Source organism: Myotis myotis, unplaced genomic scaffold (assembly GCF_014108235.1).
Source record: "Myotis myotis isolate mMyoMyo1 unplaced genomic scaffold, mMyoMyo1.p scaffold_m19_p_2, whole genome shotgun sequence".
NCBI classification, from domain to species: Eukaryota; Metazoa; Chordata; class Mammalia; order Chiroptera; family Vespertilionidae; genus Myotis; species Myotis myotis.
In genome coordinates, this window is record NW_023416324.1 from 208741280 (window position 1) to 208769199 (window position 27920).

The 27920-nt window shown below is 48.5% G+C and overlaps 2 protein-coding genes across 7 annotated transcripts in view; both read left to right on the forward strand.

The window, feature by feature from the left end:
* Positions 1-6487: 6487 nt before the first annotated feature.
* LOC118675291 (small ubiquitin-related modifier 3) lies at positions 6488-16240 on the forward strand. Of its 2 annotated transcripts, XM_036347773.1 has the most exons (4): positions 6505-6672; positions 10448-10576; positions 13202-13273; positions 14825-16240. In XM_036347773.1, the coding sequence occupies exons 1-4, from the start codon at positions 6652-6654 to the stop codon at positions 14915-14917; spliced, it is 315 nt and encodes a 104-aa protein (XP_036203666.1). In that variant the 5' UTR covers positions 6505-6651; the 3' UTR covers positions 14918-16240. The 2 variants fall into 2 exon arrangements, with proteins under 2 accessions (XP_036203667.1, XP_036203666.1); XM_036347774.1 differs by lacking the exon at positions 13202-13273 and having other exon boundaries at positions 6488-6672.
* A 2204-nt stretch (positions 16241-18444) lies between these two features.
* The window catches only part of UBE2G2 (ubiquitin conjugating enzyme E2 G2), a 28183-nt gene continuing 18707 nt past the window's right edge, over positions 18445-27920 (forward strand). For 2 of the 5 annotated variants that reach the window (XM_036350213.1, XM_036350217.1), the window contains exon 1: positions 18447-18599. In XM_036350213.1, coding sequence (XP_036206106.1) covers positions 18557-18599 — 43 coding nt within the window. In that variant the 5' untranslated portion in view covers positions 18447-18556. Of the gene's footprint in view, positions 18600-27920 lie in introns of all 5 variants that reach the window. The other 3 variants (XM_036350215.1, XM_036350216.1, XM_036350214.1) reach the window with 3 other exon arrangements.

Sequence of the window (27920 nt, forward strand, 5' to 3'; positions counted from 1 at the left end):
CTTGCTCAGGAGGTCTGAGCCCAAGTCCCAAGAAGGTTGCCAGGGTGTGCCCTTCCCCAGGTGGACACCGACCAAGGGAGGAAGGGAGGGCAGGGAGAGGTGGAGCCAGCCCATGCGAAGCCTGCATGCTTAGCCACAGGGCAGGGACTGAATTCCAAGTGTTCAGACACCTAAATCAGAGGACACCGGAAGCTCGTGCTGTGCTCTGGTGGTGGGTTCTAGGATCAGAGCCAGCAGGCCTGAGACTGGCGGGGGCTGCAGGTGGCCCACGCCCTCACCCTCCTCTCTTCCCTGGCCCGGGCTCCAAGGCTCCCAGGTGACAGTGACTCCACAGTCCTCCTCCACCACCCTCTCCCTGATCCCATAGGACTCTCACCATGACCAGCCCAAGCCAGACCCTGTCATCAAGCCCTACTGTCTGCAGAGCCTGTAGCATCCCCGCACTGCCCTGACCAGGTCCACACCATATCCTTCTCCACTGGGGCACGGCTGGCACCACTGCTCTCCCTGCAGACTCTTCTCCTCCCTGGCCTGAGGTACCCCTTTAAACTGCAAATATGATTGTGGGGACCTACTCAACACGCCCCCCCCACCCCCCATGATTTTCACAGCCCTTAGAAAAAGGCCCGAGTTCTATGAAAGCTTAGAGGGCCCCTTGCTCTCCTCCACCTACCTCTCTCTCTCCCCCTCCAGCATCTTTCTCTCCTCCTTCAGCACACCAGCAGCCTCACTCCTGGAACACGCCAAGGCCCTCACCTGGAGCATCTTTCCAGGCATCCTGGCAGCTCCTGACTCCACTCACTCCATTTGAGGTCTGTCAACTTTTCCTGGCCACCTACCTGAAGAGGCCTCCTTTGCTACATTCTGTTCTCTAACTCAGGTCTACTATTCGATTCTTCTGCCCACCTAATGTAGGTTTAACTACAGAAGCAGAACCAGCAGGATATCTGTCTGTCCATCCATCCACCCGCTACCCCCAACACATCCATCCATTCATCTATCCATTCATCCACCAATCAGTCCATCCACCTTCTATGGATCTATTACAGGGAATTGACTTTCACAGTCACAGGGTTGTATGTCCGATTCAGTCCCTGTAAGACTCTCTGCTCATCTGATGCTGGCACTTACACTCCACAGGGTGGGCGGACAGGAAGGGAGGATCCTGAGCAGCAGGACCTCTCAAGGAAGGGCTGAGCTCCCGGATAGCACCAGCACCTGCTACGAGCACAGCAAGCACTTGTGAAATGGATTAATAGATGAGATGGGTGCATGAGTACATGGGTGACTGGGCGGATAATGGATGGTTGGGTTAATGGATGGATGGTTGGGTGAATGAGTAGGTGGGTGGATGGTGCATAGATGGATGGATGGGTGGGTGGATGGATGGGTGAAGGGATGAATAGGTGGGTGGGTAAATGGGTGGATGGGTGAGTGGATGGATGTTCAGAAGACATTATTGTTGTTTTACTGATTCAGTATTTAATTAGATTTACTTACATATGTATGCTCTTTATTGTATTTCCATGCTTCATTCCCTCTTGTATATCTATCTATTTTTTTTCTTGCGGCACAAGCTTTAATTCAATGGCCAGAGAATGGAGAAGTGGGAGTTAAACTTAGATCAATTTCTCATTCTAGAGAAGCCTGGGGAGATTATCGGGGCAACATAATGAGAGGGAGTCCTATGCATTAGTTTTCCAGGAATAGGCAGGTCTCTTTGCAGAACTGGGGCACCATCCCTTTTCTTCCCTTATGGTCCAAGTTGGATCTGTCATGGCACTTGCTATCTGTGTCAGATAGCATGCTGATGCATTATAATTAGGGTACAATGAGGTTCAGGTCTCCTGGAGGTCAGATTCAACGCCATCTTTGTTCAGGCTGGCTCTGGTCAGTTTTTTGTTATTCGAGTCCTCTCCCTTCTTTTGTGTAATTCCAATAAAAATCAACCAACACAGGTGAAACATGATGGTAGAAGTACAAGTCAAGAGAATTGGATTGTATGTTTGCTGACAGTCTGGTGAGAAGCAGGATAGGAACTGGTATCATGTTGATTAGATTACAACATAAAGTGTAATTATATCTTGGCATTTATCTGGTTTGTTAATCATAATGTTCATATATGCACACACCAGGAACTAAGCAATATTCTTAGTATAGTCAGCCTTTTGTATTCTCAGTATCTGTATCTTCTGGCCACCTAATGTAGGTTCAACCAACTTTTGAAGTGATACACAAGCAAATTGGCAAGAAGCACTCATTACTTAATACCAAAAACTTAAAAAAATCTTAATTATATTGTTGCTGGGTAGTAAACCTCTTATATTTCTATGCTTCGATCTGGGATCAATTTACCTCTGCCAGAAGATATTCTTTTAGTATTCCCCTTCCTGCATGCTTTATGGCAATGAATTCTTGATGATTTACTTTATTTCACTTTCGTACAAAATTTTAATTGTTATAGAACTTTATGTTGGTAGTTATTTTCTTTCAGCATTTTGTAGATGTTATTCCATTGTCACCTGGCTTCCATGTCTCTATTGCAAAGTCTGATGTAAGTCTTTTTGTTTCTCCTTTAAATATCTGGCTGATATTCTCGTTGTCTTTGGTTTTCAGCAGCCTTACTATCATATATGCAGGTGTAGTTTTCCCTATATATACTCTGATTTGGGTTAGTAGTTTCTCTGTAATCTGTGGTGTGTTATCGTTGGTAAATTTTAAAAAATCCTCTTTTATTATCTTTTCAAATATTGCTTCTGGGATACTTTTTTCAATCCTGAGATTCCATTTTACAAGTATGTATGACCTTTTATAACCTTCCATACTTCTTTCCCTCTTTGCTTCAGTCTGAATATTTTCTTTTGACATATCTTCCAGTTTATAATCTTCTCTTCAATTGTGTCTAATCTGTTAAACTCATCTACTGACATCTTTTCATAATTTCAATGATTGTATTTTTGTTTTCAAATTTATATTTGATTCTCTTTTATAGATTCCACTTCTCTACTGAAATTGTATCAAGTAATCTATTTCCTAGAATACATTATTTAAAGCAGGGGTCCTCAAACTACGGCCCGCGGGCCACATGCAAATACAAATATTGTATTTGTTCCCGTTTTGTTTTTTTACTTCAAAATAAGATATGTGCAGTGTGCATAGGAATTTGTTCATAGTTCTTTTTTAAAACTATAGTCCGGCCCTCCAACGGTCTGAGGGACAGTGAACTGGCCCCCTGTTTAAAAAGTTTGAGAACCCCTGATTTAAAGTGACTTTCAAGTCTGTGTCTGATAATGCCTATTCTCCTGTGGGTTTTAGATATATATTTAATATATAAGTACATTAAAGAGTATATATATATATATATATATATATATATATATATATATATGTATATATATATATATATATTTATTTATTCTTCAGTTTTCTTTGTAAACTTTTATTCGATTCTGGATACTGTGTATGATAATATTTTAGTTAATTCGAGGCCCTGGCTGATGCCATTTTCCTCCAGAGATTTCCTTTTGCTTCAGGCTGGTAATGGGAAGGAGAGCAAATCAGCTTAACCCAATTTGGATGCTGGGGTTTCACTCTTTGTGATCTATTCACACCTCAGCCCCACTGCTTTATTGTAGGCCTCAGTGCTTTAGCTCAAGGTTCAGGTTATTTATCAGAGCCCCCCGCCCCCACCCCCCCACAACAATTTATCTTGCTGTTGCCCAGTTGTTGTCTCCTCCATTCTATGAGACTCAAAAGCTGTGCTCAGTGTCTTAACTTCTTGTCCATTGCATACATATGGACTGCCTTATATGTATCTCTCACCCTCCCTCCTTCCGTTCTTTCTCTCTTACGCTCCCTCTCTCCATGCACACCCAGAGGAAAGGACACATGGAGGCAGTGAAGAGAGGCTTCACCTGAAATCAACCCTGCTGGTACCTTGATCTCAGACTTCCAGCCTCCAGAATTGTGAGAACAAAAGTGTCTGTTATGTAAGTAACTTAGTCTGTGGTTTTTTGTCATGGCAGCCTGTGCTGAGTAATACACCATACTAATCACCAAATGTCCCAAAGGTAAAGATCACTTCCCTTCTCTCTGGGATCTTAGCTCCTCAGAGAAATTTTTCTGTTTTGGTAGCTGATTTCTTCAAACAGATTTTCACAATATTTCATACAGATTTTCTGGTTGTTCAAAAACCACAATAGGTTTTTTCTTTCTTTTTTTAAAAAAGATATTTCGTTGATTTAGAGAGAGAGAGGAAGGGAGAGGGAAAGCGAAACATTGATGTGATAATGCAACATTGATTGGCTGCCTCCTGTATGCTCCCTATTGGGGATAGAGCCCAGAACCTGGGCATGTGCCCTGACCAGGAATCGAACCAGCAACCTTTCAATGCACAGGACAATGCCCAACCAACTGAGCCACACCGGTCAGGGCCACAGTAGTTTTATAATTTGCTTTAAAAAATTTATCATCTATGAGCATCTTTTCCTGTTATCAACTACTCTGGTTTTTTTACATATTTAAAATATGTACATAACCTTTCATTACATGAGTGGGCCATAGTCTAATTTCTTATTGTAACACATTTAGATACTGTATCAGTTCTAAATTATATATTTTTCACACATTATTAAGTCTAAAGCCAGGATGTGTCTTCCATCCACAATCGTTTAATGTGTATGTAGCACATAGGATGTTATATTTAGTCATTGATACTGTCTTAGAGTTGTTGATGGATCTGAACACTGCTACCCAAAGTCACACCATAGCCAACAATTTGGGGCTTGATTCCCATTGTCCATCGCTGTCTTGGAAGGGGCTGGTTCCTGAAGGCTCCCCTCTCCTGGAAGCACAGCTTGCGTTGGCCATTCTACCTAGGGATCCTCTGGCAGAGGAGGGCCACAGTCCAGATTCCAGGGTGAAAGGGACCACACCCTTGGACCTGGCTGAGAGGGGAGGTTGGCTCTGACCTTTCACGGAGAGACTCCGTCAACCTGCGACAGGACAACTCCATTTTGGGGAACCCCCTTCCCTCTCCTAAATGTATCTCTGGCCAAGAAATTGAATTTTTAAGAGTCAAGGTGGTTTGTGAAATTAGAGACCATGAAAACTTGGCTCTATGGCTTAGAGATGTTAACAGGAAATGAGTGGAACCTAGTTGGCTCGGTCTTAGGCTGGAAGTGGTTCTGTCACTTAAATTCAAACCCAGGCCCTGCTATTTCCTAGCTGCCTGATCCTGTGCAGTCCACCCTCTCACTAAACCTTAGTTTCCCAACTGACAACATAGGGATCACGACTTCAACTTTCTGAGGCTTTAATAGGATGATGCAAGCTCGGTACCAGGCTTGGCACACTCTGAGTGATAAATGTTGGCCATCACTGGCCCATTCCTCCTGAGAGCATTAGGATTACAGGCAGGGAGGATAGGAAGAGCCAGGGCTTTCTAAGAACGTGCATCCCAAAGTACTGAAAGGACCTCCTAACTGTGGCCCCTCTTCTCCAGCACATTTCCAGTGTCCACCCGAGCACCCACCTGGTCCATCTTGGCGGGGGGTCTAACCCTGGGTTTGCCCTGATCGGTAGGGCACACTGGTCACTGTCAATGACCAACTGTCTGCTTTCAAATCCCAGTTGTATAAACCCTGGGGCCTCAGGTATGGAATTCACCCTCTGAGCACCTCAATTTCCTCACCTGTGAAATGGGCTGCTGTGAGGATTGGGTACAGAGTACTAGCATCTGGTGCAGGGTGTGCACTCCAGAAAAGTTAGCAGAATAGTCACCAGAGGATCTCCTTCACCCAGCGCACCACCTCCCCCAGGTGCTCAGCTTTCACTTGCCAGGTTCAGAAGCCTCAAATGGGGACCAGCCAACAGGAGAAGAGGAAGCCTCAGAGGGAAGCCGGGCTAAGGTCAGAGTGAGCAGTGGACAGAGAAGGACACTCTACACCCCCAATCCTTGCTTATGCCTCTGTCCACCTGCACCTCGGGGTGACGGCCAGACTTGAGCGTGTGTGGGCTTCACAGTGAACAAACGCAGTGTCCCCGGTGGACGGAGCCGCTGGAGGGTCAGCCTTGGCCCGCCCTCTCGGTTCCCTCTGCAGTCCTTCGTGACCTGGCATTTGGCACCTGGGTGAGGGCACCTTTTCCAGGCAGCACCCTGGCCGGGGGACCCCAAGCTAGTGCGCCTGCCCTGGCCCCCGACTGCGCACCTGGCCCGGCCTCAAGGCCTACCTCTTTGTAGGCCATTTCCCTCCCCAAACCCTCCCCAGCTCCACGTCCGGGGCGACCCCGCCCTGCATGCCCCGAGGGCCCCGGAGGTCCCAGCGCGCCCTACCCCCACCCCTCAGTGCCTGAGCGCCCCCCGGTGTCGGGGCGCGGGGATGGCGCGGGGCTCCGCCCCGTGACGCATTCCCAATCGCCGGGAACCTCGGCCCGACCGGGCGCGCGCTCCATGCCCCGGGCGCGCGCGTCGTGCACGCGCGCCCGCCACGTGACCTCGCGTCGGCCAACTGGCGCGCCAGGATTTGGGGGGCAAAGCGCGGCCCCGCGAGCAGTTGCGGCGGGAGAGCGGCGGGCTGAGAGCGTGACTCGCCCGCTCCCGCGCTGCCTAATTCCCTGCCGCCGCCCCACCACCCGCAACCGCGCGCAGCCATGTCCGAGGAGAAGCCCAAGGTAAGGGCCGGTGGGCGCGGGCCGGGCTCCGCGGTCGGCCCCCGCCCGCGCCGCTCCCTGCAGCCCCCTCCGCGCATTGGGCGCTCTCCGCGGCTCCGCGCGGCCTCCGAGGCCAGGGACCGCGGCGCCGGCTGGGCCTCCCCGCGCCCGGGCCTCCCGCCCCTCCCCCCGCAGTCGCGCCGCTGGGCTCCCCTCCCCCCGCCCGGCCAGGCTCCGCCCTGCCCCGGCCCAGGCTCCGCCCCCACGACCCAAGCCGCTCCGCCCTTCGCTTAGGCTCCGCCCTTCGCCTCGGCCCCGCCCCCGGCCCCAGCCGCTCCCACCCCCGACTTAGGCTCCGCCCCAAGTGCTCGCGCCCGGCCCCACTGCTTCCCCCAGTTCCTCGCGCGCTGCTGGACCTCTCGCCCCGCTTCCCCGGCTCGGATCCGCGGAGCCTACGCGGAGCTCCGAGGTGGAGCGGGGCGACCCCTTGTCGGGGCCCTCCTCGCCCTGGTCCCCCGCAACTGCCGCCCCTTACCCGCCGGGACACGTCGTCTTCGGGACCTCCCGGCCGCATCCAGATTCCCTCTCCCGGGAGTCTCCCGCCGGGGACCCTATTCTCTTCCCGTTCGGACCCCAGTTGCGGGGATTTCGGACACACTCTCCCGCTCCCGCCATGACCCCTCTCGGGGACCGCCCCCAAGACCTTCTCCATTGCGGGGGCCGACCCCCCACTACGCCCCTCGCTGGGGGACCCACGTCTGCGATTCTCCGGGCGGTGTGTAGCCTGGTCTGTGCGCGCTGCCACCTTTACCATGCAGCCCTCCGCCTGCCGCTCCGCCGCCCGCCCGGCGCTGTGCGCCCGCTCTCCTCTGCTGTCCCCCAGGGTGCGCCCGCTCTCCTCTGCTGTCCCCCAGGGTGCGCCCGCCGGCTTCCCTATCGCTGTACCCGCCGGTCCCTATGGCGCCCCCTGGTGTGCACTTCTCTAAGACAGCGATGTTTTGTTTTGTTTTGTTAATCCTCAACAGAAGATAGTTTTTCCATTGATTTTTAGAGGGAAAGGGAGGGAGGGAGGGAGGGAGAGAAAGAAACATCGATGTGAGAGAGACACATGGATTGGCTGCCTCCCGCACACGCACCAACCAGGCCTGATGGAACCTTTCAACCCTCAACTGGAAGTCGATCCAGGACCCTTCAGTAGGGAGGCTGATGCTCTAACCTCCGGCCAAGGTTCTTTTTTAAATTTTCTACTTATTTTTTCTTTTTAGAGCTCCCCCCACCCCCAGGGCTTCTTTAAAATTTTATTTATTTATTTATTGCTTTTAGGGAGAGAGAGAGAGAGAAACATCGATTTGTTGTTCCATGTATTTACGCATTCATGGGTATGTACCCTAATGCAACCTTGGCTATGCCAACCAACTGAGCTACCCAGCCCGGGCCTAGCACAGTGATTTTCAACCATTTTTAAATCTCACAGTACACATAAACTTATCGCTAAAATTCTGCGACACACCAAAAAATACATGTTTTGCCAAACTGACCAAAAAATAGGTATAATTGTGATTCATTCACACCAGATGGCTATTGGGTTTGCTGTTGTCATTGTATTTGACAATCTAAGGGAAAAGAGGTCAGTGCCCTGACTAAATAGTCAGGTATTGCATGTTTTAAAAATTCTTGTGGCGCAGTGGTTGAAAATTGACGCTCTAGGGCAGTGGTTCTCAACCTTCTGGCCCTTTAAATACAGGTCCTCATGTTGTGACCCAACCATAAAGTTATTTTTGTTGCTACTTCATAACTGTAATGTTGCTACTGTTAGGAATCGTATGTAAATATCTGATATGCAGGATGGCCGTTCGGCCGCCAAAGGGGTCGCAACCCACAGGTTGAGAACAGCTGCTCTAGGGTTTTGGCTGTCAGTCTGTGGGGAGGTCCACAGCTGTTGTGCTAACTACTCTTATTAAAAACACTAGAGGCCGGGTGTATGACATTCGTGCACTGGGAGGGGGAGGGTCCCTCAGCCCAGCCTGTGCCCTTTCGCAGTCTGGCAGCCCTTGGGGGATGTCCAACTGATGGCTTAAGAATGTCCAGCAGTTGGGCATCCTTAGTGCTGCCATGGAGGTGGGAGAGGCTCCCGCCACTGCCACTGAGCTAGCCAGTTGGCAGCCTGGCTTGTGGCTGAGCAGCACTTCCCCTGTGGGAGTCAATGACCACCAGGTGGCAGCTCCTGTGTTGAGCATCTGCCCCCTGGTGGTCAATGTGTGTCATAGCTAATGGTTGTTCCACAGTTCAGCCGATTTGCATATTACCCTTTTATTATATAGGATAGGAAGGATGCTTCCAAAGCTTTTGGTCTGCACTGTCAGAGTTTGTTTATTGACCAAGAGGAAGATCTGCTGTTGAGTTGAATGCTTTGCACACAGGCTGCCTCTGATACCAGCCTGGTACTAGAGATTGCAGCCCTCAAGCATGTCACACTCGCAGGCATGCCTCGCTTAAGTATTTAAGTAAACAAGGCGTGTGCCCGCTGGCTGAGGGTGGGAGCCAGCCCCCTCCCTGCCCTGCCTTGAGTCAAGATTGCACTGCACTTGGAGCCGCCTTTGCTTTGTACATTTTGGTTCCAACTCAGCCTTTTATACCACTCCTCTCAGCCTGGTCATTGGGCCAAATATAAATGCCTTTCTGTGTTTTCTGGGTGGCTTCCTCTTACTGCAGTTTACATACAGTGAGATACACACTGTACTCATTTCTCCAGTGGGTTTAAACTTAACTCTCCCACATGGTCAACTTCCATGGTCCTTTCAGTTGAACAAACTTGTTTGACCCGTGTCCAACATGACTAAACAGTGTGCAGTGCCCTTTGTGCCTGCTGAGGGGCCCTCTGCTCTGGACTCGGCGAGGAGGGGGCAAGGGCCCCAGCCCTCCAGCTGGGAGGGAAGGGGAGCGATATGACTCCTCCACAAAGCCAGCAGCCCTGGCCAGGAGCCCTGTGGTGGTCAGCTCTTCTGGGGATGCACCAACAAGGGAGCATGTGTGTCAGCTGGAGGAAGTACAGAATCACTTTGCGTTCCATCAAATCTTTATTTTCAGATTGACTTGGGTCAGTTTCATCATTTTGCTCAAAGATAAACTCTTTACTCCCAAACAGTTAGTGCCAGATAAATGAGGTGGCTCTGTGACTGCAGGACCCTCACTGGCGCTGCACCCTGCGGCACGTCACTCTGGTTCGTAGGAAATGCTTCTCAGACTGAGCTGCTGCTGCAGGACACAGACCTGTGGCATCCATTCCGTGTGTGGTTGCTCAGGAGCTGTGAGTGAGCCAGGAATTCCGTAAGATAAAGTACTGTGTGTCCCTGGCCAGATGGGGCTGATTGAACTACATGGCGTCGGCAGCTAGAAGGTGGAAGGTGCTGCTGCTGCGCAGTCCGCTCCCCCAGGAGGACGGGCATACCATGGTTTCCCTCTGGCTTCACAGAGTCATCTGTGGCTGACGTGGACTTTAGTTTTTTCTAGATTTATTGAACAGATTTTTTTTCTTTGAATTACCAGCCTATGAACTCTGTAGATTTGCATTGCATTTCCTTACACATGGATGCTTAACAAGTAGAAGTGAAAAATAATTTCTGTGTACAAATAAAACCGTCACATGAGTGACTGGATTGCTGGAGAGTTTTCAGAATTAGGTTGCTTTTTAATGACTTAAAAAAAAAAACCTCCAGCAATTACCTAAAGATGTGCCCTTTAAAAGAGTGGTTATTTTGGGACACGGCGTTGAGGCCTAGTGTCATGTCTCTTGCAGGAGGGAGTGAAGACAGAGAATGACCACATCAACCTGAAAGTGGCCGGGCAAGATGGCTCCGTGGTCCAGTTCAAGATTAAGAGACACACCCCACTGAGCAAGCTGATGAAGGCCTACTGCGAGCGGCAGGTGTGCCTGTGGGCTGGGTGGGACTCTGCTGTCACCCCATGTCCAGGCTGTTCAGGGCTCCACTGTCCTGGAAGTGCACATGTGTGTCTGCACATGTGTGCATTGCTGTGCATGCTTATTTGTGTGTGTGCATGTATGTGTGTCTGCACATGTGTGCATTGCTGTGCATGCTTATTTGTGTGTGTGCATGTATGTGTGTCTGCACATGTGTGCATTGGTGTGCATGCATATTTGTGTGTGTGCATGTATGTGTGTCTGCACAAGTGTGCGCACTCCTTGGTGGTCTTCTCTCTTCAGCCCTCTTCATCTCCAGGTTGTGCCCATCAGCTCTTGCTTCAGCAGGCCAGGCACAGTGCTGCCTCTTCCTCTGGGGGTGGAGCGTGACCACATGTCTGCTCTTGGATCAGTGTTGTGCGGCTTCCTTCCTGGGAGATTGCAGAACAGGGAATTTGAGTGCAGGTCCATGGCTCCTTCACACGGTAGCTGGAAAACGCTGTGGAGACACATCCCTCATCACAGTTTGGTTTCCACAAAATGCTTGATTCTTCCCCTTTACTTACCAGTTTTCAAAGTAATGAGCTGACTCACTTGTGTCCTCCCACAGTGACCAGTTAAATTGAGCCTTTTCAGTTGTGATTGTCATGAACTTACAGCTCAAATGCATCTGTGCTTCATCCCTGCGTCTGTTTTGCTCTCATCATGCTCCATGGACTCACCTTTGGTCCTGGCCTATCCCCTCCACCTGGGCCCCTCACTCAGTGGGGGAGGGACCTCACTGCTGTGGTGTGATAGGTGCCCTGTCCTCTTCCCCAGGGAGTTCTGGGTGTGCGTGCTGCTCCTCACGTTTCACTCCAGCCCGGAGCTCCCTCTGCCTGTGGACGGCACAGCTCCTGGCCGCTTGGAGTTGGCGGCCCTGACTTGGGGTCTGATAGGAACTTCTAGGCATCATCCAAAATCAGCTGCCTGCTGCACCTCTGCCTCCCAGACCGTCTGTGCCTGCCCCTCCCCTCTCAGGGCTGCATCTTGTTGGCCCCCCTCCCACCCAGACCTTGGGGTCCAGCATCCGGGCTTTGGAACTTGCAGCCCATCAGTAGCACCTTTTTTCTGCTGGCTCGTCCCCTCTTCTGTTCTTTGTCCTGCTGACTATGCCTTTTTAATTTCTTTATTGATTTTTTTAGAGAGAGAGGAAGCGGGGGGGGGGGGGGGGGGGAGAGAAACATTGATGCGAGAGAGAGACAGATCGGTTGCCTCCGGCATGTACTCCAACTGAGGATTGAACCCGAAACCCGGGTAAGTGCCCTGACTGGCAATGTAATTGGCAACCTTTTGGTGCACGGGACGACGCTTAACTAACTGAACCACACTGGCCAGGGCATCTTTTTTATTTTTTGTCTTTTCAGCAGGGTTTCAGGAGGAGCCGAGATGTATGTTTTAATCCCATCTCTCCTGTTTAAGCAAAATCAGAGCTGCTTTTAAAAGGGCAATGTCTTTGCACCCTGACCATGTTTACCATTCCCTCAAGATGCAGAAAGTCTGCACGTGCTCCTTTTTGGATGGAAAATGCCTTTCCTCCTGCCTTTCTCAAGGCCACAGCCATCGGGACTGCTTCCAGTTTCGTGCAGTCTTGTCACATGCCTCTGTCACCTGACCTGTTCCTGTTTCTCTCTGAGAATTTTTTAAAGGGGGAAGGTGGTGGTGCCAGCAGTTAGGAAATCCTGCTTGGCTTCTGGAGGGAAGTGAGAGGGACCAGTAGGGGCAGGTGCCTGGAGCTATAAGTCGCTAGAACAATAGTTTCTGAAGGTGCTGGTGTTGGCCTCACATTAAATGCATTGTAGGCCCACCAGTAGGTTTATAATCCACTGGATCATCCATCTGCACATTCAGAACCCTCAGTCCATGTTCTATTTCGTGTTTTTAATGTCTGTTATCTATTGACTTGCATTCTAGTTATTCCTTTAGCCCTGTTATTCGCTTCACAAAGTCTCTTTTCAGCTGTGTCCGATTTGCTGTTTCAGCTGTCATTGAATTTCTAATTTTAATTTCTAAAATTTCATGTGCTTTTCAAGAAATGATTTCTTGCTAATTTTTGATAAACTCTTAAGCAAAGATATTTTATATTACTTTTAAAAAATTATTCTAAATATCCACTTTTTGTAGGTATATTAATACTAAAGTATATTCTTCAAGTTTGTGACATTTTTAAAAGGGGAACTCAAGTGCCTTGAAACTTTATTCTTGAAATTCACTGAATCCTGGTTTAATTAAAGTGTGCTACTCAGCAAAGAACTGTGTTTGCTTTCTGCAGCATGTATGGGGCCTTTACAACCTGAGGACCCATTAAATGAAAAAACGGTTTTTGGCCTTAGCCGATTTGGCTCAGTGGATAGAGCGTCAACCCACGGATTGAAGGTGCCAGGTGCCATTTGGTCAAGGGCACGGACCTGGTCAGTGTGCGTGCAGGAGGCAACCAATCGATGTGTCTCTCCCTCTCCCTTCCATTCTCTCTAAAAATCAATGAAAAAATATCCTCTGGTCAGAATCTTGGTATTTTGGTGTAAATATTTGATGTTTTTGAATTAATGCATAACCTAGAAATATTTAATTATATTTGCCTTTTCTTTTCAGGGCTTGTCAATGAGACAGATTAGATTCAGGTTTGATGGGCAGCCAATTAATGAAGCAGACACCCCGGCCCAGGTATGAAAGCAGCTTCCAAATCTTGAGGCCATTTCAACCTGCATTTGACTAATTGCTGTTTGAAATATTCTTGTTGGGGAGCTACTGATGGGTGTTCATATGGGATACCTTACTTTTTCTTAATGTTCTTAGTTATTAGAGTATTTAACATATTAATTGGGCAGTTCAGTGTTTCAGATGAGAATGATGCCCTTTGTTGGACGTCCTCCAGGCTGGGAGGTGCAGCGGGTGGCCTGGGGGCTTATCAGAGGGGTCCAGGCAAGATGGGCAGAGGCACTCACACCCCCTGGTGGTTTGGACATGGAATTTGTAGTGTTAGTCAATTTGTGGCTAACTTACTGGCTTGCTTCTTGTGCCCTGTAAGCATTTGTGCATAGGGGTATGGATGGAAAGTAGTGTGTACCCCTTCATTATCGGTCAGGAGTTAGCTTTTGCTAAGCCCGTGACACGTCCCCCCCTCCCCCCAACAGTCTCAGTGTTGGCCCAGCATGTTGCATTGCATGGCCCCACAGTGAAAAGTTTCGGATGGAGTTGGAGGCCGAGGTTCAGTCTGGTTCTTGTCATTCATCAGCTGGATGACCTGTGATCCAGAGTCACCTACTATTGGGGTCTCACTCAGTCTTGCCCTTCACAGAGGCAGAATCCATTGGGCTGGCACATGTAAAAGAGCTACATATTTCTGCTCAGTTGAGGAACTCTGCTGCTGAGATGGTGGTTGGCTTTGTGAGGATTTCTGGGGGCTTGCACTGGGGTGGGGGGCTGGAACGCTCTTCTCTGGCCTGTCACTCTGGCTCCTGTTCAGGTAGTGTCCACAGCAGCACAGGGCCCGCTCACCCGGACCTACTTCCCTGTTTTTGAGAACGTTTCTGAGAAATGTTACTGCCTCCAGCCCTGTTTAGTGTCTGTGATTTGGCAGAAGTTCTTTTGACCCGAGAATGGACAGAGATCAGGGCAGATGTCCATTCCCGTGTTTTCAGGAGCAGCAGGTGGGGAGCTTTTGCCCATCTCTGGCCTGGTCTTGAAGGGAAGGGACGGGGATCAGGGGGACAGCCAGCAGCCGGTCCCTTACCAAGGGTTCTTCTTTTCTGACTTGGTTTGCTTTGAAATCGCCATCCACTGCACCTGCTATGAAGTGCATGGCTGGCCCCTGCTAGTCCTGAGGACTTAGCACCACTCTGTGGTTGTTCCTAATTGGGATCTGATTTTGTGTAATTTTCAGTAACAATTTCAGATACTTGTTCATTTTTTAATGAAACCTAGTTTTTCTGTCACTTAAAGTTAGTTTTGAATATTCTTTTGTGAATTTTGTTAGGGGAAGGTTGCAGAATAGTAGCTTATTGGAAATCCTAAACAAAGCCTCTTCTCCCTGATATGACCTAGCGACCCCGGAGCAACCCACAGAGCAAAGGTGTGGTGGGGTGTTGTGCGCCGGTGCGAGGGAGACAGTGCAGTGGACATGTGTGTTCAGTTGAACAGTTTTTGTTCCTGTGATGGCGAGAAAACTAACAGATTTCCCCTCTCTCACTGTGCCTGTCACGTCGACCCTGCCAGTTGGAGATGGAGGATGAAGATACCATCGATGTGTTCCAGCAGCAAACAGGAGGCTCACGGGCGACTGGCTGCCTCTTGGGATGTGGTCTGTAGAGGGACCGGCCCACTTTGTCACCGTCCTTGCATTTGCTGTTGAATAGTGAACACGTGACCATGCCAATCACAAAGGAGTCTGCAGGAACCAAGGACATCCACAAAAATTCCTTTCCTCTCTGACATACTGCGGGTGCAACTCAAAACTGTCTGCAGGGACGAATCCTTACCTGAACCGGGCCAGCCAGTGTCATGTTTGTTTAGGAAAATGAGTTGCAAGGTTTTGGGGGTTTGCTTTTGCTCTCATTTTTGTCTTTCCCCCTCTCACAACATTTCCCTGAAGCTTGTTGTGTGAATGTCCCTTTTTAGTCTAGACAGGGATCTTATCCCAGGTATTGAGTAAATCCCCCTGCGTATTCCATTGTAGAGAGCTCACATCATCAAAGTGGGGGTGCTTCGGTGGGCCGTTTTGGGGGCATTGTGGGGAGACAAACTTCCACTTACTGTTTCTTGTAGGTCCACATCCTGTCTTGTAGGTTTTTTCAATGCTAAATATTGCAAGTTTAAGTTTTGTGAGAATATGGTAAAGTTGAAGGGAGAATACTGGAATGCTTTTTAAAGTAACTGAGTCCCTCAGTAGCACGGGCCTGGCACTCTGTTCCTTTAGCTCCCCTTGGGCAGGGGCAGGCCCAGGGCCCCTGATGGTGCATGGGCAAAGCAGGGTGCAGCAGAAATTGGCTTTTCCCCTTCTTTTTTTTTTTAATTTTTGAATTACAGTTTATATTCAATACTATTTTGTATTAGTTTCAGGGGTCCCCTTTTAATAGAGGAAAGCAATTGCCATGCTTCTCACTTGGCAGTAGTACTGTGGCCTCAGATTTCTTCCAGTGTTTGCTCTGATGAATAATTATGGTTTCTATATAACAAAGTACGATTAAGTATTGCTGATTTTGCAGTGACTTTTTTTCTGTCAAAGAGCTACTTCAAGTGTGGTTACAGATGGGCCCTGTGCAAAGATGACTTCACGTTGTTCTCACGGATGTGCTCTGCCGCTTTCCTGACATTAGCTGTGATTTCATTTCTATGAAACATTTTGGAACCTATACCTATTAAACCTTCAGTTCTCCTGCCCTTCTGTATGGAACCCCTGCTGCCTGATGGGCCTGCTCTGCCTCCTGGTACCCGAACAGTGCGACCTGGACCATCATCTCTTGCTTGCCCGGAATCTTGCCTTTCCTTTGTGTTTTGCTGTTGGGGTGTGGATGTGGTGTCTGCTGGCTCTGCTGTTTGTTCACAATTTGTACATTCTTTGTTGTCCTTTACTACTGTAAACAGTAAATATAGTTTGATATTCTGTCTCTTGTATTAAATATTACATTTGGAGTTTGCGGCTGACTGTCACAATTCAACATCTGTAATGACCATTCAGCAAGGCCAGAGTTTTGTTTAAAGGCTAGTTGCTGAAAAGTAAGTATTCATCTGTTGCCTCCCCCACTCCCTGCATTCCTGGCAGAGCGCCTGTACTGGGCTGGCACCTCCTGAGTCGTCCACACACTCACGTATCCCAGAGCTCTCCCATGGGGTAAGCTAAACTGGCTTTGTGATGCCGCGTGTAAAGGGTGGGTTTTGGAGGCAGCTGATTTGGACATCCGTAGCCTCTCAAGTTGTTTGGTGCCTTACTGTCCGACTAGTTTTCTTCTGTGTGATTGACAACCTTGCTTGCTTTGCGGCTGAGTGAACTGCTGCTAATTTGACAGAACTTCCCAGGGGACTGTGCTGTGACAAAACCAGGTTTGAAAACGACCTAGCTGTTTTAGTTAGTCCTTCAGGTGAGGTTAGTACAAACTGAAAGATGAAGGGGAGCTGGGATATAGCACGTCCACTCTCGCACCTGATCATTTACACCAGCCACAGAAGATGGGTTCCAGCACATTACAGGGACTGAGTAATTTGCTAGGTGCCCCGGAGAGTGGAGGTGGGGGCACTGCATCCGCAGAGAAGCCCCTGCACTCCTCCCTCAAGCTAGGAGAGGAGAGACAGGCTGAGTTTGGGACATCAGAGCAGTGCTGCTTGAATTCCCACCCACTGCACTGACTGTAGATTGAAGAAAGAACAGGGCATGTCCTTGAGGTTATCTTCTCTCTCAAAATTTATGCAAATTGTGCATTTGGAATAATACCTCTTGGTATTAATATTTTAAAAATATTTATAGGCCCTAGTTGGGTAACTCAGTTGGTTAGAGCGTCCTCCTGCTATGCCAAGGTGGTGGGTTCGATCCCCAATCAGGGCACATAAAAAACCAACCAATGAATGCATAAATAAGTTGAACAACAAATCGATGTTTCTCTTTTCCTCTAAAATTAAGAAAATGAACTCCTAGGATCTTAGAGTTAAATTGATGCTTCAGGAGGAGACGGGCACTATTTATCCTGCCAGTGGTGCCAGGGTCCCAGCGGGCAAGGCCCCATTTCAGCACTGAAAGGCCCTCATCCCAGGAACCTCCCTCCCAGGAAGACCCCAGTAGGTGTCACCTGCCGTGCCGCACAAGCTCCCAGCTGGGGAAGCAAGATACTGAGGTTAAAACTACCTTCAACCGGGTTCAGCTGTGAGAGGCCTTGCATACTTCAGAACGTTAGTTACCAAAGATATAAAACACACTAACCTCATCCTGAACTTGGCCTCCCCCTGTGATGGCCCAGGAAGCCCTCACATACCATGCCTGCTCCTTAGAACCCAGGTCTTGCTGGTCAGCGGGCTGGCCGAGGCTGGGGGCCCCGGGCCCCCCCAGGTCCCTCCCTCCGTGGGGCCGAGTCTGGGCACCCCGAGTGGTGGCCGCGCTGGCAGAAAAAACCCGCCACCATCGCCAACCCGCCTTCCAAACCCAACCCCGGTCGGAAGGCATTGGGGGCGTCACTGTCTTAGGAGCCGGTCTCCTTTGGCTGCCATTGCGCCGCGTCAGGACCTGGCTCCTAGCGGCGGTGGCACCACCGATGGCAGCGCCTCCATTCCGGCCCCCTCCTCCCGGTGTCTTGAAAAGACCCCCTGCCCTGGCTGGTGTAGCTCAGTGGGTAGAGCCAGGGCCTGCGGACTGAAGGGTCCCGGTTGGATTCCAGGCAGGCGCACGTGCCCGGGTTGCCGGCTCCGTCCCCAGTAGGGGGCCTGCGGGAGGCAGCCGTCAATGATTCTCTCTCATTGATGTTTCTTTCGCTCCCTCTCCCTTCCTCTCTGAAATCAATAAATATATATTTTTTTAAAAGTCCCCATCTAAACGACGTCTGCCCAGCTCGCGTCCCCAGCTCGGCCGTCGCGCCGTCCTTCGTCCCCGTCCTCCACTGGACCCTCCTGCGGCCGCCGTGACGGAACAGGCGGTTACCAAGCACCCGACCCTGGAATCTCCGGGAAGACCAGGCGCCGCAGGAACGGGGGCTGCTAGAAGCGGCTGGAACCCCACAAAGCGGCCGCAGGGCCGAGCCGCCCGGGACCACGGGCCAGAGACGCGCGACCCCCTCCCCGCGACGGTCCCGCTCCGCCCCTTTCTGCGAGCCCCTCTCACTTCCGCGCCTGCCCCGCCCCCGCGCGCGCCCCGCGACCCGGAAGGGCTTCTGTGCTCCCGGCAGCGACCGGAAGTAACCCCGTCCTCGGGCGGGAGGATACGAGCGGTTAGCGGCGACGTCCGACGGCACAGCTGTTTCCCCGACGATGGCGGGGACGGCGCTGAAGAGGCTGATGGCCGAGTACAAACGTGAGTCTGGGGCCTGCCCGCCGCCGAGCCTCATGTCGGGGTGGCGCCCCTCCGTCCCTCCTTCCGGCTCCCTGCTCTGCGCCCCGTCCCCAGTCCGTCGTTGCTCCTAGAGGCCTGGGCGGAGTGCGGGGCAGCGGACTCCTCACCCCACGGGCCTGCCGGTTTGTTCACGGTCAGCGGGCGGAGGCGGGGGCGGGGCCGGGAACCGCAGTGGTCTCCGGCGCCCTCCGCCGCCCTGCCCGCCGCCTCCTTGTAAGGAGGACGCCTTAAAGGACAGAAGTGAACGTTACTGCTGCGCTGGTTCAGAAATGCTTCAGTGACATTCAGTCGTCGTTGGTTTGTTTTCTTTGCCCATTTTAGTAATGTGGTGACTGCCTAATTCCAGCCTTGCCCACATGCAGAGAGAAGGGGAGGGAAGCCTAAACTGCGTAATGAGAAGTTTTTTTCTTTCTTTAAAAAAAAAAAATTTTTTTTTATTGATTTCAGAGAGGAAGGGAGAGGGAGAGAGAGCTACAATCATTGATCATTGATCGGCTGCCTCTTGTATGCCCCTATTGGGGATTGAGCCCGCCGCCCGGGCATGTGCCCTAAACAGGAATCCTAAGGTGACCATGAACCTCCTGGTTCATGGGTCGATGTTCAACCACTGAGCCACACCAGCGAGGCCATACCAAGAAGTTTGTTTTTGTTTTGTTTTGGGGTTTTTTTGCCTCAAAAAATTTTTTTAATGTTTTATTGCTTAACGTATTACAAAGGGTATTACATATGTGTCCTTTTTTCCCCCCGCCCTTGACAATCCCCTGGCCTCCCCTGCCCCCCCAGTGTCTTATCCTACCGAGACGTTTTTTATAAAAAAGTGTCTTAAGAGAAAGAACGTATTGTGATGAGTCTGAGTGGTTAGTCCAATACCTTTTTTATATACTTACTTTTCCAGTGAGAGTTACTCTTTCATATGTGTTCTTGTTACTAACACCCTTTCTTTTTAGCTTGAAGAAGTCCCTGTACTGTTTCTTGTAACGTCTGATTGGTGGTGATGAACGCCTTTAGCTTTTGCTTGTCTCCTTCATTTCTGAATGACAGTTTTGCTGGGGAGAATATTTTTGGTTGGCAGGTTTTTTTCTGTCAGCCTTTGAATATATCGTGACACTCCCTTCTGGCCTGTAAAGTTTCTGCTGAAAAATCTGTTGCTAGTCTATCTGTCTCCTTATTGGTAGGAGACAAGCCGATCAATGATTCTCTCATCTTTGTACACAAGAAGTATTCTCTTGCTGCTTTTAAAACTTTTCTTGATTTAACTTTCGACACTTTAGTTATAATGTGTCTTGGGTTCCTCGTGTTTGGAACTCTCTGAGCTTCCTGAATCTGGGTGTCTATTTTCTTCTCAGGGTTAGGAAAGTTTTCAGCCATTATTTCTTCACATAAGATTCCTTCCCCTTTCCCTCTCCTCCTGGGAGAGCTATGATGGAAATGTTAATCCATTTGATGTCCCATAATTCCTTTAAACTTTCTTCATTTTTTAAAGTTTTTTTTTCTTTTTGCTGCTCTGATTGGGTGAGTTCCACTACTTTGTCTTCAAGTTGACAAGTTGGCTTATCTTTTCTGCTTCATCTAGTCTGCTCTTGAACTCCTCTAGTATATTTTTTAGTTCAGTCAACGAGTTTTTTTAGCTCTGTGACTTCTGTTGGTATTTCCTATGTTTCCCATCTCATTGTTGAAGTTCTTACTTTGTTCATCCATTTTTCTCCCCAGGTCAGCAAGCATCTTTATAACCATTACTTTGAATTCATTATCATTTATTTATCTCTATTTCATCAAGTTTTTTCCTGAAGTCTTACCTGTTCTTTCATTTGCAGTATATATTTCTCTGTTTCTTCATTTTGCTTGACTCTGTGTTGGTTTCTGTACAGTAGTAGAAACAACCACCTCTCCCATCTTGGAGGGAAGTGGCCTCTTATAGGAGATGAACCTTGTCATTCAACCCTGTCATTCAGCTCTTAGTTGTCTTTCAAATTTTTGTGCTTGTCCAAGCCGTAGTTGAGTGTGGTCAGTGTCCTGAAGGAAAGGGTCTCACCTCCTGGATTCAGGCTAGTTGTAAGCCACGCTCTCAGGCAGCAGCTTTTAAAAGTAGGCAAATATATATATATAAAGAGCCAGGGGCCATCGCGACCAAATGGATGACCGAACAGGCTGAGTGGGGCAACAAGGCCGGCAGGGGGGTTAGTGAGTGGCAACCAAACAGCCGAACAGCAGGCTGTGTGGAGCGACCAGGCCGGCAGTGGGGGCAGTGAGCGCTGACCAGGCCGGCAGAGGGGGGCAGTGAGGGGGGCGCAGTGGCAGCAACCAGGCCGGCAGGGGGAGCAGTTGGGGGCGACCAGGTCGGAAGGAGGGCTGTGAGGGGCAGTCAAGCTGGCGGGGGGTGGGGGCAGTTGGGGGTGACCAGGCTGGCAGAGGGGGCCAGTGAGGGGCGACCAGGCTGGCAGAGGGGGGCAGTCAGGGGCGACCATGCTGGCGGGGCGGGGGCAGTTAGGAGCGATCAGGTTGGCAGATGGGGGCGACCAGGCCAGCAGGCAGAGGCGGTTAGGGGTGATCAGGTTGGCAGGGAGGCCAGTAGGGGCTATCAGGCAGGCAGGCAGGTGAGCAGTTAGGAGCCAGCGGTCCTGGATTGTGAGAGGGATGTCAGGATCGGGCCTAAACCGGCAGTTGGACATCCCCCGAGGGGTCCTGGGTTAGAGAGGGTGCAGGCTGGGCTGAGGGGGACCCTCCCCCCTCCCCGCACAAATTTTGTGCACCGGGCCTCTAGTATATATGTATGTATGTGTGTGTGTGTGTGTGTGTGTATGTGCGTGTATAGTCCTATGGGCTTGCAAGTATAAGCCTCGCTGCCACCAGAGCCAGTCTCTCTGGAGGCGTCCCTTGGTTGGTAGAGAGATTGTGGCTCCTGACAAATATACACTCTTTTCTGGGTGATGCAGTGAGCTGGAGCAAGGCAGAAGGAGACGGCCAAGATGGTGTCTACAACCTATGTTCCTTGAGAGCAGCTACAACCTATGTTCCTTGAGAGCAGCTACAACCTATGTTCCTTGAGAGCAGCTACAACCTATGTTCCTTGAGAGCAGCTACAACCTATGTTCCTTGAGAGCAGCTACGTAGGCCTTTAAGTCTGGGCCAAACCTGAAGCCTGCTCCTCAGGCTGAAGCTACTGGACAATTGTGTAAGAAGCCTCCTTCGTAGAAAGACTGGAGGTGTATCTCAGTTCACTATCTGGGCGGTGCCCTAGGGTTGGTAGCCTGCTAATAATCACCTGTTTGATTGCCACAGTCCTGTGAGACCTAATAAGAATGCAAGACACCCCCTACCCATTCCTAACATCACAGCAAGGTGATCAAGGGGCAGCAGACATGTAGAAAGCTCCCTTCCAGGAGACACTGGCACTCTGGAGCTCCGCAGAGGGTGAGCATGATGCTAGCACTTGCCTTCTGAGGTCTCTGGAAAGGATTACAGTTTAATTAGAAGCCTGCCTCTCAGGCTGCAGTCATGATGATTTGTTAATAGGCCTTCTTCACAGAAAGACTAGGCTCCTGGGCCTGTTGCCTCTTGCTGTGCTCTGGGGTTGGTAGCTGTTTAAAAAAATCTTTCTCTGGCCCAGCTGGTGTGGCTCAGTGGTTGAGCGTCGATCTATGAACCAGTATGTCATGGTTCGATTCTCAGACCAGGCACATGTCCCGCTTGCAGGCTCCATCCCCAGTTAGGGCATGCAGGAGACAGCCGATCAATGATTCTATCTCATCATTGATGTGTTTATCTTTCACTCTCTCTCTTTCTCTCTCTCCCTCTCTGAAATCAGTAAAAATATATTTAAAAAAATAAATAAAATAAAAAGTCTTTCTCTGTTGGTTACAGTCCAGAAGGCCCACCAGTGTAAGCCCCACTAGCCACCAGAGGTAGGTGATGTAGAGGTGTCCCCTGACAGCATTCACAAATATTGGGGTGCCAGACTGGGGTATGAGCTTTTTTCTGGGTGACACTGATTATTATAGTCCCATGTAACCAGAAACATAGCTCCCTTGGCCTCCAGAGCCAGGTGATCAAGGGCAGTTGCAAAAATTGGGGCATCAGGCATGTGCTAAGGCTCCCTTCCAGGAGATACGGGCGCTCTGGAGCAGGGCCGTTTTTCCTGTTTGCCTGATGTGTAGTCGTCTAGTTGTTTTTTGTTTATTTGTTTATAAGAGGGAAAAATGTGTCTTTTCGGGGTAATGAGTTCAGATATTTCTACGTCACCATCCTCTCATTGTGGTTTTAATTTGCATTTTCCTAATGACCAGTGACATTGAGTATCATTTAATGTGTTTATATGCCATCCATAATATCTTTTTGAAGGTGTGTCTTGAGTTTTTTGCTCATGTTTTAGTTATGTTTGTTTTATTAAGTTGCAAGAACTCTTCATATAATGTAACCTCTCCTGAGCATATAGACAGCTGTCTTCTCCCTGTGTCTGTATGTGGTAACCCTTTGTGTCTGTGTCCTCCTCTCCTGTAAGGGCACAAGTCAGATTACATTAGAGCCACCCCAGTGACTTCATTTAACCTGAGTCACTTCTTTATAGATGCAAGTTACACATTTTCCTCCTCTTTGTTTTTTATTTTATACTAGAGGCCCACTGCACAAAATTTGTGCAAGAGTAGGCATGCCTTTCCCCGGCTGCCGGCACCGGCTTCTCTCTGGCACCTGGGACCCGGGCTTCCCTCTGGCCACTGGCAGGCACCCGGGACCTGGGCTTCCCTCGCAGCCCCTTAGTCCAGAAGGACGTTCAGTCTAATTAGCATGTTATGCTTTTATTATTGTAGATGTCCTAGAGTTTATTCTGTGTTGGTGCATAGAGGTGTTCATCATTCCTTTTTACAGCTGCAGGTATTCTCTAGGTAGATGTAACATGAGTTGACTGGTCCCCTCTGGATAGTGTTGGAATCATTTCCAGTTTTTTTGCTATTACAAGTGGTCCTGAAATGAATAGCTTTATGCATGTATCTTTTCTTATTTTTACCAGTTTTTCTGTGGAATCAATTCTGAGACATGGGATTGCTGGGTTAAAGGTTAAATTTATATTTCATTTTGTGTGGCAGCTGTTTTTTAAGCCACTTTTAAAAAATGCTTTTAACAACATTGTCAAGTAATGAGTGGCATGGTCTTTGCAAATTTCTCTGGCATTGTTAAGATTTTGTTTCTCTTTTTGAAGTTGTTTTATCTGTAAATACAAAACTGTAGTGTGTGTGCGCGCGCCTATGTGTGTGTAGTCCACAGCATTCCTTCTATCTAGTGAACTGGGTTACTGTAGTTTCATACTGACCAGTAGATGCCGCTGTTGAATAAGAATGCTGGTGGGAAGGCTGCTGCATGTGGGCTGTTTCTCCAGCTACAGTTAGACAACCCTTTGCTCTCTCAGGAAAGGGAGGGTGGCACAGAGGGAAGTTCCAAGGGGGAACTCCACAAATGAAGAAAGCCAGCTCTTTTTGGTGTAAGCTCCTCCTTGAGATTCCATGAGAATTATTGGTGTAATTATTTCTCTGTGTTGCTCTTAGGCACTCTTCTCCATTAACATTGACATTGTCATCCTTCCAACCCCAGCCCCCCTGTTCCCCTTAGCAATTTATAACCCATCTGCCTTAATCTGTTGTTTATTTCTTTTTTGTTGTTGTTGTTTTTACAAAAATGTGATTTGACATAAAAACCAGATGAGATTTCAGATGACTATGTATATAAAGCCTGGGGTTACTTCTCCTAGTCTATTACTGTGAAGAGATACAAAGGGGCCAAGACAGTCAAGGTCTGTCTTGCCAAATCCAGCGGTCTCAGTCTCCCTGATAATTGACCTCATTTGCACTTGGTTCTTCCCTCCTTGAAGTATCTACTAAAGCACTTGGTGTTTGGAACCAACACTTAATTTGTGTTACTTCGCTGGCCTCACCTAACATCTTCTGCTGTCCCTTCCTCTTCATCCTCAGTAACAGACGTCCCTTTACTAGTTTCCTGGGTCACGGTTTCTCCACAGGTGTTACTGGCATTTTGAGTAAGATAATTTTCCCTTGTGTACGACCCATTTATGGCAGAATGTTAAGTGCTCCTGGTCACTTCCTACCAGATGGCAGTAGCATTCCCCAGTCACTGTGCAGTCTAAAAACGACCCCCTGTATTTCCAAATGTTCCCTGGGAAATACTGCTCTGGAGAATCCCATCAGGCCCTGGGGGCTCTGTGCACTCCCCATGCAGTAACTCCCCACTTTCTGCCTCCAACATCCATCCTTCCTGGAACTTCAGACTCATTCTCGACTGCTTGCTAGTCACCTCTGCTTGTCTGTTTACTGATGTCTCGGCCTTCCCATGTTTAAGTGAGAACTCTCCCATTCCAGTAATGGCGCCCCCACTCCCTCAGTGGTTTGGACTCCCCTTGTTTGTCCTCACATAGCACATCAACTTTATCACCAAGCCCTGCCACCTCTGCCTATGGGCCACTTTACCACTTTCACAGTTGCCATTCCGGCCTAAGGCATCATCTTCCCTGTCAGAACTGTTGCAGTAACAGCTTTTAAAACTATTTACTAGCTTGAAATATAATGGGACAAAGAAAAAAGTACAAGGAAGGACACATTCAGCTTAGGGAGGTCTCAGAGAGAGCATTCCCAGCCAGGGGAAGTGAGAAGGCTGCCAGCCCTCTAGAACCCCATGGGGTGGGCCCCCCACCCCGTGGCAGCTCTTCCTCACAGGAGAGTCTCCTCCTTGTTTAGCTTTACTTTTCCATCAAAGCATGCATTCTTTTCTTTTTTAATCTGAGGATTTAGGGTCATCACATGCTCGCTTGCTTAAGCTGGTATCCTCTGTCTCTTTAGGGAGCATGCCAGAATGTTAAGTATCAAGCTCCATAATTAATCCAGTGACATTCACCTAGTATTTCCCTGTATTTTTCCAGAGGTGGATTCATAGGGGATTTGTTATAATTTGGTATAAGTTGTTCTGCATAGAAGCATGTTGGTTGCTACTTAGAATCTGAAGCTCTTCTGAGTGATGACATCAGGAAGCGGGAAAAAAGATTCATAGACATGTCTCTTGATGCACATATATCTGTGTTCTTACTCCTATGAGGAGTTGCTGGGTCTTAGTAGGTAATAGCAACCTCATTTCCAAAATACCAACTTAAACTCCCTCCAGCAATGTGTTTTCATTGCTCCTTATCTGTACAGACACTTCTTATTTCAGTTTTCTAAATGAAGGGAGAGGGAGAGATAGAAACATCACTGATGAGAGAGAATCATCAACTGGCTGCCTCCTGCATACCCACCACTGAGTATGCAGGGCATGTGCCCGACCTGGAATCAAATCATGACCACCTGGTTCATAGGTCCACGTTCAATCACTAAGCCACACCAGCTGGGCTGTGGCTTACCTTTTTACTCTCTTAAGTAATCTTTGGAATATTTTTTTTAAAAAAGATGCATTTATCAGATCAAAACCAACCCGGTCAGCCTCCCCTCGGCCCCTCGCGGGGCCGTGGGGGCGGGCGCCGGCGGCTTTGGTGACTCTAGATAACCTCGGCTCCTCTCCTAAAAAAGAGGTATCTTTTGATGTCAAGAGTTTCTTACTTTTAATGTTCTTAATTTTTTCAGTTTTTTCCTTTATGGTTAGTACTTCTTGGTTTTTAACTGTATTATTACTTTTACTAGAGCATGAAGATATTCCCCTATATTATCCTCTAGGAGATTTATTGTTTTATATTTCATAAAACAACTGCAATTAATTTTGGGGGTGTCAGCTTATTGATAAAATTTACATTTTTTTCCTAGCGTTTCATATAAATAGATTTCTTTCACTTAGTGTTTTGAGAGTAATTCATTTTTTTGGGTGTGTCAGTGGCTTGTTCCTTCATTGCCAAGTGCTGTACACAAGGTCACACCTTGTTCATTTACAGAGGATGGACATTTGGGTTGATTCCAGTTTGGGTTTATATGAATGAACTTGTAAGAACATTCATGTGTGCACCTGTGGGGATATATGTTTTCATTTCTCTTGATTGATATCCACCAGTAAAATTGCGGGTCTCAGGGTAAGTATACGTTTAAATTGTTTTTATTAGAAATGGTCAAACTGTTTAACAGACCATTTTGCATTTCTACCAATGATGCATCAGAGATCCAATTGCTAAACTTGCCAATACTTGGCATTGCCTGTCTTTTTTAAAATTTTTTTTATTTTAGCAATTCTGTTTTGAATGAATAAAGGTATTTTTACAGATAAAGATGTAGAGCCACATCTTTTTGTGGTTTTATTTTTCCTTTTCCTTATGACTCACAATGTTGAACATCTTTCCACTGCTGACTTGCCATGCATGCCTTCTTTGGATGTCTGTTCACATCTTTTGCAGTGTTTAGAAACTGTACTGTGTGTCTCCTTTGCTCTCATAGTCACAACACTTGTGAAAGTAGATGTGGGGGGTTTCCCTCCACCAGACAATTCTGTGACACCAGCTGGGTGCCCTCCAGTCCTGACACCATTTACCTGGAGATGATGTCAGATGCCAATTGTAAGTCCAGATTGTCACCTGTGCTTCTGACTGATTGGCTATAAATTGACCCTCAGAGGGAAGAGATGTGTAGGGCAAGATATGGGGAAAGGGTGTGCAGCTTTGGCGCTCTCTCTGGGAGTGCTACTCTCCTAGCTCCTCTGCATGTTCAACAGCCTACAACAGGGGTGGGCAACCTTTTTGTGAGTGCGTGCCAAAACCAGCAAAATCTCTGACTCAAAATTCTTCTGCGTGCCAACCCTAATTTTTTGAGAACGTGTTACGCCTACTTGATATCTCTTAAGGTGTATGTATGTGAAGAACCTTGAAGAAATAATAAAATTCGTTCGAGCGACAAAAACACAGATTATGATGATGAAAAATACATTTATTTTTTAATGTATACATGTACACTGATAGTCCGACAGAAAACTTTATGACTCGGTTTGATATTATCAGTGGGACTTTTGCTGCTGCATCACTGATGACAGAGAGTTTACATCAGGTTTATATTTCGTGACCTTCAGAGATATGCACGAGCTACTACTTTCATCCGTCAGGCTACTCCTATTACGAGACTTAACAAAATTCATCACTGAGAACAAAGATTCACAAGCGTATGTGGATGAAACCAAAACACTGGTCGGATCTAGGAAGGCAGGGAGAGTTAAGGCAGAGGCATAGAAATTGCTCTTCCCCTCTTTCGTCAATCCATGTCTATGGTCTTTAAGATAACTTGTTATGCAAAATTATGTATCTTAAGATGCACTTAC

Bases quoted from the DNA above. Each gene is read 5' to 3' on its own strand.
- LOC118675291 (XM_036347773.1), top strand. From the start codon at position 6,652: ATGTCCGAGGAGAAGCCCAAG. The intron at 6,673-10,447 runs GTAAGGGCCGGT...TGTCTCTTGCAG, and splicing joins TGTCCGAGGAGAAGCCCAAG to GAGGGAGTGAAGACAGAGAA. The intron at 10,577-13,201 runs GTGTGCCTGTGG...TTTTCTTTTCAG, and splicing joins AGGCCTACTGCGAGCGGCAG to GGCTTGTCAATGAGACAGAT.